Raw genomic sequence first — 18,939 nt, forward strand, 5'->3', positions numbered from 1 at the left:
CGTGGATGACGCGCGGGGCCACGCCCCCACCTTGGGACAGACCCGGAAGCGGCGGCGCCCCTAGGGAAAGATGGCGCCCTCGGGGCTGAAGGCGGTGGTAGGAGAAAGTGAGTGCCGCCCCCTGGGGGCGGGGGGCCGGGGGCGCACGGACTCTGGGAGTCTAGCGGCGGGGAGTTGGGGACCTGGCAGGATGTCGAGCACCTGACCCTCGAGGGGGTGGGCGGGGACTTGGCTCTCCCTTGAGGGAGCGGAACAAAGTTGGGAGACTAAACTCCGGGGACCGAAAGAAATCAGACTAAGGGTGGAGTAGACAGGCGTTGGGCATGGACTCCTGGACCCCCTAAAGAATGGGCGTGGGGAGGGCACCGCTGGACAGCCAGGCTCCGGCGTCTCTAAGCCGGGCAAAGTCCGGCGGGCTGGACTCTTGGGGCCCCATGTTGCGGACCGCGGCCGGGCCTGGGTGCGCTGGTCAGCGACCCCAGCTGGTGAGAGTGCTCAGGATGCGCGTCCAGGCTCCAATGCAGATCCAAGGGCGGGGGACGCCTTCCTCTTTGCCCGGCCCCCAGGAGTCCCTTGCAGCCTGGGGACCGTGGCATCCAGGCCTCGCGGGCCTGGTTCTTTCGTGGGGGGTGGGTGGAGGTCGTCCCCTCCCCCACCCCCGGTAGTTCCGGCCTCAGAGTCTTCTTCCGCCCTGGCAGTGCTGATAACAGTGGACAAGACACTTGCTGGGCGGGGCCGCCCTGGCCCTTTTGCCCACTCCCTCCACTAGGCAGAGCCGAGTGTGGCTCAAACTCCCCAAACCCCAACTGAAAAAGGAGCCTCCTCCTATGAAGGGGTTGATGGAGAGACAGGAGAGCCATTGATTCCATTTTACAAATGAGGAAACTGAGGCTGGACATTGGGTAATGGGATGATCACAGCCAGGCATGTTTCAGACAGGGATCCAGGGGTCCTGCATTCTGGTTCAGGGTAAACGATGGAGGTGAAATGAGGGTGTGGCTGAAATCTACATGCCAGGAGTACTCCAGTATATAGGGGGATGGAGAGCCCAGTTCTGGAGGCAGGTAGACCTGTTATGTGAGTCGTGGCTTTCCAGTTATTCGTTTATCTAAAGCATATTTATCTATTACTTATGCTCCAGGCACTTGCCACTTAGGTGCTGAGGGTCCTTAGGCAATTTCCTTCTCCTCTCTGAACTTCAGTGGCCCTGACTATAATTTGGGGGTGACCTCAGGAGCTACCTCAAAGGATTGAGGGGAGGAGTAAATGGGAGTTCTGATGGAAGTCCAGCCCAGGACCCAGAAAACTGGGGGGCACTGTGGGGCCAGAGGACTCCACATACTGAACCCACCCCTCATTTCCCTGCAGAAATTTTGAGCGGAGTCATTCGGAGCGTCAAGAAAGATGGAGAGTGGAAGGTAGGGGGGATATAGAATGCCTTGTCCAAACCCATGTCAGGGGGCCCTGAATGTGGGACACCCCCCACCACTCCAGCTCCCCGAGGAGGCTGCTGGTCCACAGAGGTCACGTGGGTGGGTCTGGGTTGGGCTTGGGTAGGGTCCTGGGTCCTCTTGTTCAATCAGCTCATGAAGCTGAGAGACTTGCCCGTGGCTCCAGCCCCTTCTTGGGGACAGCTTCAACCTCTCCCACCCTCTTTTCTGTCCATTCCATCCGTCTGGACAGGTGCTCATCATGGACCACCCGAGCATGCGCATCTTGTCGTCCTGCTGCAAGATGTCAGACATCTTGGCTGAGGGCATCACCAGTGAGTGGCTACCTCAACCCCAGGCTTCCCAGCTGGGACCAGAGTGTGGGATCCCCTGAAATTGTCCAGGACTTCCAAGGATGCGGTTTCCTTTACAGACAGCCCTGATATGGCAACCCCTAGATAGTCAGACTTCCCACGCAAGGGGCTCCCTAGCTGCAACCCCTAAGGGGTCAGCCTCCCCAGCTGTGCAACCCCTTTGTGTGGAACCCCATGTGGGGCTTTCAGCGTGTGACCCCGAGAATGTGTAACTCTCAAAAGTCGATCCCCAGGAGGCGATGACTGTGTGATCCCGAATGTGCAGAGCCCTGCCCACGTAGCTCTTAGTCCTGTGATCCATGGATGTGTCCCCTGAAGCTCAGGACCCTCAGGGAGTGTGCATATCCCCTCCTGCCTCTGCACCCCAAGTGTCCAGCTCCCTGAGTGTGCGACTCTGCATGTGCCCTGGCCCCAGTGCCATCCACACATGTCCCCTTTCTCTGTTCCTACTAGTTGTGGAGGACATCAACAAAAGACGAGAACCCATCCCCAGCCTGGAGGCTATTTATCTGCTGAGCCCCACGGAGAAGGTGCCTATGATAGTGTGTGTGTGTGTGTGTGTGGATGCGTGTGTGCGGGCATACATGTCTGTGTGTGTATGAGGGGCAGGCAGTGGCTGGGAGGTTGGGTCAGGGGTGGTCTGTCTAAGGGTACTTGGCCAGGCCTGGAGAGTGATCCACCTTCCCCAGTCGGTACAGGCCCTGATCGCAGATTTCCGGGGGACCCCGACCTTCACCTACAAAGCAGCACACGTCTTCTTCACCGACAGTGAGTGAGGAGAGCCGGGTAGGGGTGTGGTGTGGGGGTCAGGGTAAGGGGGTGTGAGGGCTGCCCTGGCCTGATGCCCCGTCTTGCCCATTCCCAGCCTGCCCTGAGCCCCTGTTCAGTGAGCTGGGTCGCTCCCGTCTGGCAAAGGTGGTGAAGACGCTGAAAGAGATCCACCTTGCCTTCCTCCCATACGAAGCTCAGGTATAGCCCAGCCCACTTCTGGGTAGGAAGTGGGGCTTCGTCACCAAGTATCCCAGGTTCCCTCAGAAATAGGCAAGGTGATAAGCAGAGAGGGTGCTGAATCAGAAAGGAAAGCAGCTAACAACCGGTGGAATGAGCTCTTAGCGGAAGTCACCTGGAGTTCCGTCTTCCTGGGCAATAGCAGGGGGGCAGCATGCAGCTCACTGCTTGTCTTCCCCCACAAGGCAGAGGGGGCTGGGGTATTCCACAAAACAGTAGTCAGGGGGCTGCCCCAGGCCTGCAAAGCAGGCTCCAGAGACCGGAGGAAGCCCCGGGGAGTGGCACATGGCCGCGGCTGGAGTTGGGCAGGGGCGCACCTCCAGCGGTGGCGGCTCTGTGTCCTCGCAGGTGTTCTCCCTGGATGCCCCCCACAGCACCTACAACCTCTACTGCCCCTTCCGGGCGGGCGAGCGAGCACGGCAGCTGGAGGCACTGGCCCAGCAGATCGCCACCCTGTGCGCCACTCTGCAAGAGTACCCGGCCATCCGCTACCGCAAGTGGGTCCCCAGCCAGAAGCCGCCCTGACCTTGACCCCATCCTGCTTCCAACCTTGCACCTCTCTTCCAACCCCAGCTCCAGTCCTCACCCTGACCCCTGACTCCCATCCCTAACCCCATCCCTGACTCCCAGTCTGTGCCGACTGGCCCTCCCAAACCCCACACCCTGAGGCACCCACCCCGTGTCTGCCCACCCCATCCCCAGGGGCCCAGAGGACACAGCACAGCTGGCCCATGCCGTCCTAGCCAAGCTGAACGCCTTTAAGGCAGACACTCCCAACCTGGGCGAGGTGAGGGGGCTTTCTGGGGAGGTGGAGGGAGGCCCCAGCCAGGGTCAGGGTCAATGGCTTCATCCCCCTGCCCACCCCTTGCACCCCAGGGCCCTGAGAAGACTCGCTCACAGCTGCTCATCATGGACCGGGCGGCCGACCCCGTGTCCCCCTTGCTGCATGAGCTCACCTTCCAGGCCATGGCCTACGACCTGCTGGACATCGACCAGGACACCTACAGGTGGGCAGACCCTGAAACTTATCCTCTGCTGTCACTGCAGACCCGGGTCCCTGGGCTTCAGCGAGCGCTCACAACCTTCATGTCTGGCTTTCCCAGGTACGAGACCACCGGGCTCAGTGAGGCCCGGGAGAAGGCGGTGCTGCTGGACGAGGATGATGACCTGTGGGTGGAGCTTCGACACATGCACATTGCGGACGTGTCCAAGTATGTGCATGCGCGTGCGTGTGCTCGCGGGGGGCACCGGGGTTGGGGGCCCTCTGGCACGAGGTCCCCACCCCTCCCTCCCATTATGGACCCATTCTGCATGAATGCCTGTCAACGAGCCACACCCCTTTGCTGGCCTCCCCATGCCTTTCCAGTGTGGGCTCACACGCGGCCTGTGTCCCCTGGCTGGCATCCCTGGGCCATGTGACTCCCCCACCCCCCAACTCTGCCCCAATATGACCGTCTTGGCACCAGTCCCCAACCTACCCCCTGCCCACTCTCACTGCCAGGAAGGTCACGGAGCTCCTAAAGAATTTCTGTGAGAGCAAGAGGCTGACCACAGACAAGGTAGGCTGTAGTGTGTAGGGTGCAGGCCCGGGGCAGGGTGGGCCACTTGGGAGGGGCGGGGCCTCAGTCTGGAGCCCCAGCCTGGACTGGGGGCCTCGGGTAGGCAGGGCCTGGCCTCATGCTCAGCCTTGTTCCCAGGCCAACATCAAAGACCTGTCTCATATCCTGAAAAAGATGCCACAGTACCAGAAGGAGCTGAACAAGGTGAGCGATAAGCGGGGACCAGGAACCTGCGTGCCTCCAACTGTCACCCTGTCTCCATCCTGACTCAGTCTCTGTTACCCCTGACTCCCACGCCTACCCTGCAGTACTCTACACACCTGCATTTAGCTGATGACTGCATGAAGCATTTCAAGGGCTGCGTGGAGAAGCTGTGCAGCGTGGAGCAGGTGTGTGGGCCCTGGGCAGGGGTGGGGTCTGTATGGGCTGGGCTGGGAGTGGAGAGGCATTTCTGGGGCAGTCTGTGACTTGTGGGGGGTGGCCCGGCCTGGAAAAAGGTAGGACCTGGGTATGGGCTGGGGCCTCTGGAGAGGTGTGGCCTGTGTGAGGTGTGGGATCTGTCTCCTCTAGAGACTTGGAGTGTGGGCGTGGGGCCTGTGGGGCCAGCCCCTTGAAGAGGCAGTTTCTTGTGGGGAGGGCAGGCCCAAGGAGCTCAGACGGTAATCTGCCTGCAATGAGGGAGACCCAGGTTCGATCCCTGGGTCAGGAAGATCCCCTGGAGAAGGAAATGGCAACCCACTCCAGTATTCTTGCCTGGAGAATCCTATGGACAAAGGAGCCTGGCGGTCTACAGACCATGGGGTTATGAAGAGTCCGACACCACTGAGCAATTAACACACTGCTGCTGCTGCTGCTAAGTCGCATCAGTCGTGTCCGATTCTGTGCGACCCCATAGACGGCAGCCCACCAGGCTCCCCCGTCCCTGGGATTCTCCAGGCAAGAACGCTGGAGTGGGTTGCCATTTCCATCTCCAATGCATAAAAGTGAAAAGTCAAAGTGAAGTCGCTCAGTCGTGTCCAACTCTTAGTGACCCCATGGACTGTAGCCTACCAGGCTCCTCCGTCCATGGGATTTTCCAGGCAAGAGTACTGGAGTGGGGTGCCATTGCCTTCTCCGAATTAACACACACACCCTTGGAAATGCGGGGCCTGTGGAGAGTTGTGGCCTGTGTGAGGGGTGTGGCCTGTGTGAGAGGTATGGCCTGTAGGGGAGGAGGCTAAACCTCCTAGAGGGTGAAGCCTATGGGGAGGAGGGGCCTGTGTGAGGGGTGGGACCTCACGGTGAACAGTGTGTAGAACCTTCAGAGACTGGTAGAGCAAAATGAAGCCCAGAGGTCTTGCCGAGGCCCATGGGGATGTCCCTGCCCTGCCCCATCCCTCCACGTGGTGTCTGACCCCCATGGCCCCCAGGACTTAGCCATGGGCTCGGACGCAGAGGGTGAGAAGATCAAGGACCCCATGAAGCTGATTGTACCGGTGCTACTGGACGCTGCAGTGCCAGCCTACGACAAGATCCGGGTTCTGTTGCTCTACATCCTGCTACGGAATGGTAGGTAGGGGGCCTGGAGTTGAAGAGGCGGGAGAGGTTGGTATACCATCATTCACCACGGTTTCTGGTGACTGTGGGAGGCTCTCACTCCCGCAGATGCCCCCACACACCAGGTACGCCAAACCCCGCAGATACCGCTCTGGACCTTGGGCCACCCTTCATTGGCCTCCGTTGGCATGGAGACCCTCTGAATCTATTTTTAGGGCTCCTCCAAATTTAGCCCCCTCAACTGATTCCAGAGGCTCCTCCAATCTACCACCTCCTCTAGGATTCCCATCCAGAGTTCTAACATGAGGAATCCGCCCCCTCTGTGAGCGTAGGTGGCTCCCCCGGTCCCCAGGGTGTCCCGACTGCTGGATGCCCCCACCCCAAGCCCCTCAACCCAGAAGCCTGTGTGGCCACCTCTCCACCCTCCCCCTTGCCCACCACCACCCTGTGAGCCTCCACATAAGCCCCGCCCTCCGGCCGCCTCCAGGTGTGAGCGAGGAGAATCTGGCCAAGCTGATTCAGCACGCCAATGTGCAGGCACACAGCAACCTCATCAGGAACCTGGAGCAGCTGGGGGGCACTGTCACCAACCCTGGGGTATGCTGGGCAGGGAGAGGGCACTGAGTCAGAGGGGGGTGACTGGGGTCAGAGGGCACATCACCAGGGCGGGGACACACCAGGCGTGATGTGGTTCTGGGAGCACGGGGAGCCCTGAGTAGGGTCTGGGGATTGGGGGGCAGCAGGGCTGTTCCGAGTCTCAGAGTCACAGGAGAAGTGGAGGCCATGAGGCATAGAGCCCGAGTCCTAGTGGTGCTGCCGTGTGGGGCGTGTGGTCCACGTCCCACAGGTCGATAGCTGGGTCCCCAGCAGAGGACCCTGGGCTCCTGGAGGTCTCAGGGCCTCCAGTCCACCCGGAACACACTCAGCAGCTTCCTGGGCTCGGCTCTCAGCACGTCCCTCCTCCCTCGACCTTGCCTCCGCTGCCGCTCGACTGCAGGCACCGCTCGTGTTCTCCCCCTGCCTGCCCTCTGCCTCTCTCCCAGGCGCCCCCGTCTGTCACCCTGTCCACCTCCTCTCAGTCCCCCTGTTTCTGTGTCCTCCGTCGTGAGTCCCCACCTCTCTCAGTCCTGATCTTCTTCTTTGTCTCGTCTTGGTTTCATCACCTGTGTATTTCTTCCTCCCTCCCTCTTGTTTTCCTTCCTCGCTCTGTCTGCAACCTCCCCCAGCCCGACAAGCCCCATCCGTGACCTGCCTCCTTCTCCCTAATTCCCCCACCAACCCCACCCGCCCCACCTGTAGAGCTCTGGGACCACCAGCCGACTGGAGCGGAGGGAGCGCTCAGAGCCCACCTATCAGCTGTCTCGCTGGACCCCGGTCATCAAGGACGTGATGGAGGTACCGCTGGTAGGGGTGGGACCTGAGTTCCCCGATCCAGGCCATGCTCAGCCCCCTCCCTGCTCACTGTCCTAAGCCCCAGGGCTTAAGAGAAAATCCCTCATTACGGGCATCCCCGTGGCTCTGCCTGGGGTCTGGGGGCAACCCCATCCCACACTGGAGGAACAGGGGCGCATACAGAGAGAAGAGCTTCATCTTCTCTCCACTTGACGGTCCCCTCTTCTGTCCCCCTCTATTCACTCCTGCCCCCCAGGACGCCACCTGGGTCCCGCTTTGCCCTGCCCATACCAACCCCAGCCCCACTGTGGGAGCCAAAAGCAGCAGCAGCCTAAAAGACCTGGCCAGGGACCTGGCTTCCTGCTTCCTGCCGTCTGTATGGCATCTCTGGCATCTCTGCCTGCTTGGAGACCCCCTTATCCTTATGGATCCTGGATGCCTAGACCTCTGGGTTCCTGAGGGGTTAGGGGCTCAGAATCTTGGCTTCTCCAGGGGCTGGAGGTCCACACTCCTGGGTCCCTGAGGAGCTGAGCAGGAGCAGGGTCCTTAAGAAGCTAAGAGGCCGGGTCCTGGGTCATTAAGGGGCTGGAGGTACAGGTGGCAGCCCCTGTCTGCCAGGATCTTGGCCCGGGAACATACCCGATGGAGGAGGCTCCAGACCTTGGGCCTCATTGCCCGGGCCCCTCTCCTCAGCCTCCCTCTCCGGCCCTAGGATGCTGTGGAAGACCGGCTGGACCGGAAGCTGTGGCCCTTTGTGTCTGACCCTGCCCCCACATCCAGCTCCCAGGCTGCCGTCAGGTGAGGCCAGGGACACGCCCAGACCCACAGGAAGTAAGGCTTGGGGAAGGGGTGATCTGCTACCCAGTCTGACCTCCGCCTGCCTTCCTCACACAGTGCCCGCTTCGGCCACTGGCACAAGAACAAGGCAGGCGTGGAGGCCCGGGCAGGGCCCCGGCTTATTGTCTACATCGTGGGTGGTGTGGCCATGTCAGAGATGCGGGCCGCCTACGAAGTTACCAGGGCCACTGATGGCAAGTGGGAGGTGCTCATCGGTGAGTGGCCAAGACTGGGGTCTCCTGGGGTGGGCAGGGGCTGGGAGCCCGACTCTCCCGCCTGTGGGTTCCTGGGGAACTGATAGCTGTGCGCCTTCTGGGTCCCCAAACCCTGGAGCCTCTGCAGGGCTGGCATCTGGGAGCCCTAGGTGAGAAGGGTTAGGGCTTGGCTTCCCAGGAATGGGGTCCCCTGGGAGTGGACCCTTCCCTTTCCAGGAGGTGAGACTCCTGAGTCCTGAGAGCCAGGGTGTTCCTGAACGACCCTCTGGGTGGAAGGGTCAGGGGCCAAGGCCACTCTCGCAGCCACTCCCTCCCGTCCAGGCTCCTCGCACATCCTCACCCCGACCCGCTTCCTGGATGATCTGAAGACTCTGGACCAGAAGCTAGAGGGTGTCTCCCTGCCCTGACTCCCGCCTGACCTGCTGCATCCCTTTCCAGAGAAATAAACTCCCATCTGCCAGCTGGCACCCACCTTGCTTTCTTTCCAAGGGAGCCATATGGGGCCCACCTCCCTTGGGTCCCGTCCCCTGACCTTGTGCCTCAGGCCCCACCCAACCCTGTTCTTCTAGAGGGCATTCCACACTCTTAAGGTGAACATGGACTCCAAGATCTACTAGCTTCCAGGTTCCAGCCAACATCTTGGGTTGGCCTTTCCAGAACCTGGGAACCAGTGATGGTTCTCTTGGCCACTCTGATGGGACCGTCAGTAGCAGAGTGTCAACAGACCAGACAGACTCCCCAGCCCTCTGGCACTGTCTCCTTGGGACTTGCAGCCACACAGATCAGGAGTCTTTTCCGCTTGCTAAGATCAGAACTGGCACTTGTGTGAGGACAGGAGCACGGCAAACGATGCCTGCCCAGCTCCCATCCCAGAGAGTTGGAGCTCCTCCTGCTTCTTCCTCTCCATTTCCGGCAGGGTATTCACAGGGCTTCCTAACTGCAGGACTTATCAGGGACTTTACTGGGTGGATTAGTAATGCCGGGGCTGCCACAACCCAGTCCCACGTACCGGGTGACCTACACAACAGAAATTACTGTCTCCCATTTGTGGAGAGCAGGAGTCCAAGATGAAGGTGTTGGCAGGGTTGATTTCTTCAAAGGCCCCTCTCTTTGGCGCATAGATGGCTGTCTTCTCCTTGTGTCCTCACATGCTCTTGCCTCTGTGCGTATCTGTGTCCTAATCTCCTCTTAAGGACACCAGTCGTATTGGCTTAGAGTCTACACTAGTGACCTCATTTGGACTTAATTATCTTTTTTTTTTTTTTAATCACTTCTCTCCATTCTGGATCATCCCTTTGATTTATTCTCCCTGACTGACACTGTCAAAGAAAAACTTTTTTGGACTGCACCGACTCTTAATTCGAGGAAGGCACTGGCACCCCACTCCAGTACTCTTGCCTGGAAAATCCCATGGACAGAGGAGCCTGGTAGGCTGCAGTCCATGGGGTCGCTGAGGGTCGGACACAACTGAGCGACTTCACTTTCACTTTTCACTTTCATGCATTGGAGAAGGAAATGGCAACCCACTCCAGTGTTATTGCCTGGAGAATCCCAGGGACAGGGGAGCCTGGTGGGCTGCTGTCTATGGGGTCACACAGAGTCGGATGGACATGACTGAAGTGACTTAGCAGCAGCGACTCTTAATTGCAGCACACAGAATCTTTTGTTGCAGTATGTGGGATCTAGTTCCCCAGCCAGGGACGGAACCTGTGCCCCCTGAATTGAGAGCATGGAGTCTTAGCCACTGAACCACCAGGGAACTCCCAACTTAGTGATCTTTCTGAAAGTCTTATCTCCAAATAGAGTCACGTTCTGAGGCATAGGGCTTAGGACTCCAGCATACGAATTTTCTGGGGGCACAGTTCAGTCCATAACCCTTAGCTAAAATCAGATGTGAATTTTACAGCCTGAATAAGAGCTATGAGGCCCCTTTCCTCTGAGGGCACAGACACATAGCCTGGTCAGAAGTCTGTATCACATGGGGCTAAGAGATCCCTGAGGACACCATAATCCACTCAGCCTGGGGCAGTCAGGGAAGGCTTCCTGGAGGAGGGGGCACTTAAGAGAATGTGAAGAGAAAGTGAAGAGGTGTTACCTGGGAAGGGAGGGGGTGTGTGGAGGCAAAAGCAAGACAGCAGAATGGAGCCAGTGGGAAAGGGTCTTGAGGGGTCAAGGTCTAATAGCCACCTGGGGCCTGAGTAAGAATATGACCGCTGAATATGACCCCTGCTGGAGTGATGGGAAACTGCAGAAGGGGTCTCAGCAGGGTCAGGTGGGGTCCAAGTGTAATGTGGGTGATGGGACTCAGCTGGGATGGTGCCTGGGGAGGGGACCCTGATGGGAGGATAAGCTGAATATCGTGACCACCCCCCTCCAGGTAGAGCACTACCCCACCTGTAATCGGAGTTGTGGCCCATCTGAGGTTGGGACCAAGAGAGTGTGGGCAGAAATGGGACACCTGGCCCCTCCTTTCCCACCCACCGAAGACTTGGCCCTGATTTTGAGGTCACCTATCCTTTTTGTTTTTTTGGTGGGGGCAGGCTGTGCAACATGCGGGATCCCAGTTCCCCAACCGGGAATTGAAGTCTTGCCCCCTGCATAGGGAGTGTGGAATCCTAACCACTGGACTGCTAGGGAAGTCCAGAGGTCACCTCTCCTTTTGAGAATTCGGAGAAATCTAAAGACACCCTAACCAGAAAAATCACACACACACAGTTTTGCAGGTGGGGCCTTGGAGAAGCAAAAACCCCCTCCAATTCAGCATTTCTTCTGAGATTTACAGGGCTTCTCTGGTGGCTAAGTGGGAAAGAATCTGCCTGCCAATGCAGGAGATGCAGGAGGGCATGGCAACCCCCTCCAGTATTCTTGTCTGAAGAATCCCATGGACAGAGAAGCCTGGCAGCCTTATAGTCCATGGGGTCGCAAAAGAGTCGGACACGACTGAGCGACTAAACAACACCAATAGCAACAACTAAAACTTACATGAAACTCCTAACAGGGCAGAAAGATGGACGTGCAAGGCCCTTGAGTAGATAGGATGCAGGGAAGAAAGTGGGTCATCTCGGACCCCTGAGACATCATGCCCTGGATGCGAGGCTCCCTTCACAGACTTGGCAGGGAAGCCTTTCAACTGGTGGGAGACACAATGGGAGGGAGATGGTTTTAAGAGTTTAACTTAAAAAAAAATTGTTTATTTTTGTCCGCGGAGCACCTTAGTTCCCTGACCAGTGATGGAACCCGCATCTCCCCACAATGGAAGGGTGGGTTATAACTACTGGACCACCAGGGAAGTCCCCAAAATTTAACATTTAAACCTTGCTCTGGGAAGCCAGAGAAATATCAATAACCTCAGATATGCAGATGACACCACCTTTATGGAAGAAAGTGAAGAACTAAAGAGCCTCTTGAAAGTGAAGGAGGAGAGTGAAAAAGTTGGCTTAAAACTCAACATTCAGAAAACTAAGATCAGGGCATCCGTTCCAATCACTTCATGGAAAATAGATGGGGAAATAATGGAAACAGTGAGAGGCTTTATTTTGAGGGGCTCCAAAATCACTGCAGATGGTGACTGCAGTCATGAAATTTAAAAGATGCTTGCTCCTTGGAAAAAAGGCTATGATTAACCTAGACAGCATATTAAACAAAGGTCCATCTAGTCAAAGCTATGGTTTTTCCAGTAGTCATGTATGGATGTGAGAGTTGGACTATAAAGAAAGCTGAGCTCAAGAAGAACTGATCCTGTTGAACTGTGGTGTTGGAGAAGACTTGAGAGTCCCTTGGACAGCAAGGAGATCCAACCAGTCCATCCTAAAGGAAATCAGTCCTGAATATTCACTGGAAGGACCGATGCTGAAGCTGAAACTCCAATACTTTGGCCACCTGATGCAAAGAACTGACTCATTGAAGAGACCCTGATGCTGGGAAAGTTTGAAGGGGGGAGAAGGGGATGACAGAGGATGAGATGTTTGGATGGCATCACTGACTCGATGGACATGAGTTTGAGTAAACTCTGGGAGTTGGTGATGGACAGGGAAGCCTGACATGCTGCAGTTCATGGGGTCTCAAAGAGTTGGACACAACTGAGTGAACTGAACTGAACTGGCCAAGCCAGGCTTCAGCAATACTCGAACCTTGAACTTCCAGATGTTCAAGCTGGTTTTAGAAAAGGCAAAGGAACCAGAGATCAAATTGCCAACATCCTCTGGATCATTGAAAAAGCAAGAGAGTTCCAGAAAAACATCTATTTCTGCTTTATTGACTATACCAAAGCCTTTGACTGTGTGGATCACAATAAACTGTGGAAAATTTTGAAAGAGAAGAGAATACCAGACCATCTGACCTGTCTCTTGAGAAACCTGTATTCAGGTCAGGAAGCAACAGTTAGAACTGGACATGGAACAACAGACTGGTTCCAAATAGGAAAAGGAGTACGTCAAGGCTGTATATTGTCACCCTGCTTATATAACTTCTATGCAGAGTACATCATGAGAAACGCTGGGCTGGAAGAAGCACAAGCTGGAATCAAGGTTGCCGGGAGAAATATCAATAACCTCAGATATGCAGGTGACACCACCCTTATGGCAGAAAGTGAAGAGGAACTAAAAAGCCTCTTGAAGAAAGTGAAAGAGGAGAGTGAAAAAGTTGGCTTAAAGCTCAACATTCCGAAAACAAAGATCATGGCATCTGGTCCCATCACTTCATGGGAAATAGATGAGGAAACAGTGGAAACAGTGTCAGACTTTATTTTGGGGGGCTCCAAAATCACGGTAGATGGTGATTGCAGCCATGAAATTAAAAGACACTTACTCCTTGGAAGGAAAGTTATGACCAACCTAGACAGCGTGTTAAAAAGCAGAGACATTACTTTGCCAACAAAGTTCTGTCTAGTCAAGGCTATGGTTTTTCCAGTGGTCATGTATGGATGTGAGTTGGACTATAAAGAAGGCTGAGTGCCGAAGAATTGATGCTTTTCAAATATGGTGTTGGAGAAGACTCTTGAGAGTCCCTTGGACAGCAAGGAGATCCAACCAGTCCATCCTAAAGGAGACCAGTCCTGGGTGTTCATTGGAAGGACTGATGTTGAAGCTGAAACTCCAATACTTTGGCCACCTCATGCGAAGAGTTGACTCATTGGAAAAGACCCTAATGCAGAAAGGGATTGGGGGCAGGAGGAGGGGACGACAGAGGATGAGATGGCTGGAAGGCATCACCGACTCGAGGGACATGGGTTTGGGTAGACTCCGGGAGTTGGGGGTGGACAGGGAGGCCTGGCGTGCTGCGATTCATGGGGTCGCAAAGAGTCGGACACGACTGAGCGACTGAACTGAACTGAACTGAATTGGGAAGTCACGGTATTCCCTCCGGGGCCCGCTTAGGCAGGTAAACTCTCTGAGCGCGAGGGGGCGCTGTGGCTCAACTTGCCGGTTGCTTTGATCGAAAGATCAAAAAGCGTCTGTAACCGGGAATTTGGGTGACACTAATTAGAGACCTCGCCGGTGGCGGGCCGCGGGGAGGGGGGATGGAGGAGGGAGAGTAGGTCATGAGTTACTCCGTAGTTCTCAGCGTCAACGAAACTCTGTTTAAATCGCCTCGGCCTCGGCCCCTTATTTGTACGTAAATGATGGTGTAAAATCTTCCACCTAAGGGCATTTTATTCTAAGAATATTCACGGACCCCACCCACCAAGGACCAGAGCAGCCAGTAGTGTCAGTCCTGACCACGCCCCCAGGTATCACGCCAAGTGCCCCACGCGTTGCACAAAATTCTCAAAACCCTCTCAGGAGAGTCAACTCCAACCTTTATGCGTTCCATGATGCATTACGTCAGGGACTCCATGATGTCATGTCCCTACGGTCAGTCGGTGGCTGGGGTGAGGGCAAGGCGGGAGGTCTGTGATTCCCAACAACTCTCCGCATAAAGGTTTTAGCAGTCCTGGGTTCCTGCAAGTTTACACCTTAAAAAAATTTTTTTTTCTCTGCCTGGGGACGTTCAGGATCCTAGTTCCCCTACCAGGGATTGAAACTTGCCCCCTGAACTTCGGACCCCCAGGGAATTCCTTCCATCTCCCTTTTTAAATTAATTATTATTTTTTTGTTGTTGGCGGTGTCTGGAGGTTTGCAGGATCTTAGTTCCCCTACCAGAGAGTGAACCTAGGCCATGCAGGGAAAGCAAGGAGTCCTAACCACTGGATAGCCAGGGAATTCCTAAATCTCGCCCCCCCCCCCCATATTTAAAACTTCCCTGGTGGCTCAGATGGTCACGAATCTGCCTGCAATGCAGGAGACCTGGGTTTGATTCCTGGGTCGGGAAGATCCCCCAGAGAAGAAAATGGCAACCCTCTCCAATATTCTTAACTGGAGAATCCCATGGACAGAGGAGCCTGGTGGGCGACAGTCCATGGGTCGCAAAAGAGTGGGACACGACTGAGCGACTTCACTTTCATGTAACTGTGTGTGTGCATGCTCAGTCATGTCAGACTCTGCAACCCCAGGGACTGTAGCCCGCCAGCTTTCTCTGTCTGTGGAATTTTCCAGGCAAGAATACTGGAGTGAGTTGCCAGTTCCTACTCCAATCTATATACCTATCTATTGCCAATAACTCTTGAGGATTATTTTCATCCCTGTCATTCCTCACACTGGAATCAGCTGGAATCCTTCTTCTTCTTAATTTTTTAATACGTATTTATTTGGCCTCACCAGGTCTTTAGGTGCAGCATATGAGATCTGGTTCCCTGACCAGGGATTGAACCCAGATCCCCTGCATTGGGAGCATGGAGTGTTAGCCACTGGACGACCAGGGAAGTCCCTGGAACCCTTCTTGAAAGGACTGTCCCTCAAAAACAACTGTAGTTGGTTTGTAGGGAAAGTAGCAACCTAAGGCTTTTTACCTATTACTTGTGGGTGTGGCTTAGGTCCCCAGGATCCCCAGGAGACAACTGAACACGTGAGCTCATCAGGGAGGCCTCGGGTGCAAACAGATGCCAGAGTCACTGTTGGGTCACAGTATAACCTGGGCAACACTTAGGAACTCCTGGCTGCCACAGTGATAATAATATATGGATGTGATATTAATATATACTATAATAATATAGTCTTGATGTAATAATACATTATTATTATTGAATACCCAAAAGGGGTCTGGCTCTGGCCTGGGCGGTGTAGTTCCCAGGATGTACTAAGAAGGAGAGCCCCACAAAGTGAGAAGGGAATTCCTCAGGTGAGCAGCAGGGCTTGGGACGGTCAGGAGGGCACCCCTGGGGTGGTGAGCACTGATGTTCTGGAGGGGGGAGTTGGGAACACATCACAGCAGACGATGGTTCTCAGTCCATGCTATGCTGGGCAGGGGGCTTTTCTAAAGTATTATCTCCCCCAAATGACAGGAGGGAAAGGTTTGTGGTCTTGAATTTGCTCTACTTAAAAAAAAAGTGTGCTCAATTGCTAAGTCGTGTCTGACTCTGTGACCCCATGGACTGTAGCCCACCAGACTCCTCTGTCTATGGAATTCTCCAGGCAAGAATACTGGAGTGGGTTGCCATTTCCTTCTCCAGGGGATCTTCCCAACCCAGGGATCAAACCCAGGTCTCCAGCGTTGCAGGCAGATTCTTTACCGTCTGAGCCACCAGAGAAGCCCAAAATACTTGTTACAACATGAATAAACCTCAAACACACTATGCTAAGTGAAAGGAGCTTGATGCAAAAGAACACATATTGGGGGACTTGCCTGGTGGTCCAGTGGTTAAGACTTTGCTTTCTAATTCAGGGGTGACAGTTCCATCCCTGGTCAGGAAGCTAAAATCCCATTTGCCTCGAGGTCAAAAAAACAAAGACATGAAAAACAGAAGTAATATTGTAACAAATTCAATAAAAACTTTCAAAATGGTCCACATCAAAAAATCCTAAAAAAAAAAAAACACCACATAGTGTATGATTCTATTTATATGGAATGTCCAGAATAAGCAAATTCACAGACAGAAAGTGGTTGCCTAGGGATGGGATTGGGAATAGACAGGGACTGAAAAGCAGCACAGAATTCCTTTTAAGGGCAATGGAAATGTTCCAGAACTGGATTGCAGTGATGGCTGCGCACCCCTATGAAATTTTACTGCAGACCATCGAGTCCTGTACTTGAAATGGATAAATGTTGTAGCGTGTAAATTATACTTCAATAAAGCTGCTTCTCAAAGCTATGTTTTTTTCCAGTAGTCATATAGGGATGTAAGAGTTCGACCATAAAGAAGGCTGAGTGCTGAAGAATTGATGCTTTCCAACTGTGGTATTGGGAGAAGACTCTTGAGAATCCTTTGGACAGCAAGGAGATCAAACCAGTCAATCCTAAAGGAAATCAATCCTGAATATTCATTGGAAGGACTGATGCTGAAGCTGAAGCTCCCATACTTTGGCCACCTGATGTGAAGAGCCGACTCATTGTAAAAGACCCTAATGCTGGGAAAGATTGAGGGCAGGAGAAGGGAGCAGCAGACGGTGAGATGGTTGGATGGCATCACCAACTCAATGGACATGAGTTTGTGCAAACTCTGGGAGATAGTGAAGGACAAGGGAGCCTCGTGGGCTGCAGTCCATGGTGTGGCAAAGAGTCAGACATGACTTAGTGACTGAACAACAAAAGCTGCTTTTAAAAAGAACAAAAAAGTGAGGGTCTGGAGCTGCCAGCTGAGCAAGGATGGTGGAGGTGGGATGGTGACCCTCTGCCCCCTGCCAGGGACACTGGCAGAGCAAGAAGTGCCCTAGGCCTTCAGGGGAGGAGCTGAGGGTTTCTGAGGAACCCAGTAGACATCAAGGAAGCAAAGCAAGCTTCCTTATTTTTTTTTCTGTAAAGTTGCTCAAAATCTGAAAACAGAAATTAACCAACAGGTCCTGCTAAGAATATTGTGAAAAGGCTCCTAGGGGTGTGGAAATAGCCCCAAGAGTGGGAAAGTTCCATTCCTGTGGGGCCAAGATGGAGTCCCCAGGGCTGAGGTGTTGAGGGGTTGGGACAGGAAGAGGAAGTCTGGGTTGAGGACCCCTCCACCTTCAGTGACCACTCGGAGCTTTGATCCCTGTCAGCAGTTGGGGAAATTCTGGGGAAGTAATGAACAAAAAAGATGTTTATAAAACATTCATCATGCATTGCCTACGTAGATTCACATAAATTACACACTGGATGAAATAAGTCAGAGGGAGCAGACAAATACTGTCTGACCTTACGTAACTGTGGAATCTACTTTTTTCCCCTAGCTGTGTTGAGATAAGCTTACGATGTACAAAGTAGTGATTTAATACATATATACGGATAAAAGAAATCTTCCCATTATTGAGGTTTGGGGAAGTCATTCTGGCTTCTACATGTGTGCTCAGTCATGTGCAACTCTTTGCGACCCCATGGACTGTAGCCTGTCAGGCTCCTCTATCCAAGAAAATTTCCAGGCAAAGAATACTGGAGCAGGTTGCCATTTCCTTCTCCAGGGGATCTTCCTGACCCAGGGATCGAACTTGTGTCTCCTATATTGGCCGGCGGAATTCTTTACCACTGGGCCACCTGGGTTAACTTGAACTTGATGCTAACTAGAACAGCCTGTTTGTAGCCTACCAAAGCTACATTGTACTTCGGCTTTAATTATTAAAGAAAAGGGCACATTGACCAGAAGTCAAGAATGTCCATATTCAAAATAAAAATTAAATGCCTCACTTCCTGGGACACCAGCGCTGGTCCTCCTTCAGTAATAAGACTCCTTTCCCAGGTGCCAAGGTCATACTGACTTGCTGTGCATGTGCCTGTCTGTTTCTTTGAAACTTTGAAGGAGTGTCTCCCTGACTTGTTTGATGTTCTTTATTTTAACAAGACATACAACAGAGCTAAAATCATGGTTCTCTGAGGCAGTTCCTCGGAGTCATCAGAGAGGCTGTCTTCTGGGCTATATTCCTCCGTTTGGCGCAAATAAAACTCTTCTCTCGGACTTCCGTACCAGTCAAGTAGTGAGGAGTCTGTGTTCTCACAGCTATGGGCCCGAGTTTGATTCCTGGTCAGGGAACTAAGATCCCAAAAGCTGGGTGGCATTAGAAAAAAAAAAAAAAAAAAACCTCTTCTATTTCTATTAGAGATGCCTTGGGCTTCCCAGGTGGCACTAGTGGTTAAAGAACCTGCCTGCCAATGCAGGAGATGTAAGAGATGGAGGTTTGATCCCTGGGTGAAGAAGATCCCTGGAGTAGGAAACCCACTCCAGTATTCTTTCTGGAGAATCCCATGGAGAGAGGAACCCAGCAGACTATAGTCCACAGAGTTGCAAAGAGTCAGGTACAACTGAAGTGACTTGGCATGCACACAGATGATTTATTGATTATTTGTGTTGACAATACTTTGCAAAACGATAACTACAATAAGGTTAGGTAGTATATCCAACTCTTCACATAGTTGTCCTGTGTGTTGTGAGAAATTTTTAGTTTTATGTCTTTTTTTGGCCACACTGCCCAGCTCCTGGGATCTTAGTTCCCGGATCAGGGATTGAATCAGTATCTTTGGCAGTAAAAGGGTGGAGCCCTAACCACTGGACTGCCAGGGAATTTCCAAGAACTTTTCAATTCTCCTTTCTTAG

The 18,939-nt window shown here is 53.8% G+C and overlaps 1 protein-coding gene across 3 annotated transcripts; it reads left to right on the forward strand.

Moving 5' to 3' along the window:
- The first annotated feature begins 2 nt into the window (after nt 1-2).
- Nucleotides 3-8,818, forward strand: STXBP2 (syntaxin binding protein 2). 3 transcript variants are annotated; one of them, XM_061422318.1, is made up of 19 exons: nt 3-107; nt 1,369-1,418; nt 1,684-1,765; nt 2,258-2,334; nt 2,494-2,572; nt 2,670-2,773; nt 3,161-3,309; nt 3,515-3,599; nt 3,689-3,819; nt 3,916-4,023; nt 4,314-4,371; nt 4,510-4,575; nt 4,680-4,760; nt 5,781-5,919; nt 6,395-6,504; nt 7,207-7,302; nt 8,012-8,097; nt 8,194-8,351; nt 8,655-8,818. In XM_061422318.1, the coding sequence occupies exons 1-19, from the start codon at nt 71-73 to the stop codon at nt 8,756-8,758; spliced, it is 1,800 nt and encodes a 599-aa protein (XP_061278302.1). In that variant the 5' UTR covers nt 3-70; the 3' UTR covers nt 8,759-8,818. The 3 variants fall into 3 exon arrangements, with proteins under 3 accessions (XP_061278302.1, XP_061278303.1, XP_061278304.1); XM_061422319.1 differs by having other exon boundaries at nt 8,673-8,818; XM_061422320.1 differs by lacking the exon at nt 8,655-8,818 and adding an exon at nt 8,568-8,624.
- The last annotated feature ends 10,121 nt before the right edge of the window (nt 8,819-18,939 follow it).

This window comes from Bos javanicus, chromosome 7, assembly GCF_032452875.1.
Source record: "Bos javanicus breed banteng chromosome 7, ARS-OSU_banteng_1.0, whole genome shotgun sequence".
In the NCBI taxonomy this organism is placed as follows: domain Eukaryota; kingdom Metazoa; phylum Chordata; class Mammalia; order Artiodactyla; family Bovidae; genus Bos; species Bos javanicus.

Bases quoted from the DNA above. Each gene is read 5' to 3' on its own strand.
- STXBP2 (XM_061422318.1), top strand. From the start codon at position 71: ATGGCGCCCTCGGGGCTGAAGGCGGTGGTAGGAGAAA. The intron at 6,505-7,206 runs GTATGCTGGGCA...CCCCACCTGTAG, and splicing joins GCACTGTCACCAACCCTGGG to AGCTCTGGGACCACCAGCCG. The intron at 8,098-8,193 runs GTGAGGCCAGGG...TTCCTCACACAG, and splicing joins AGCTCCCAGGCTGCCGTCAG to TGCCCGCTTCGGCCACTGGC.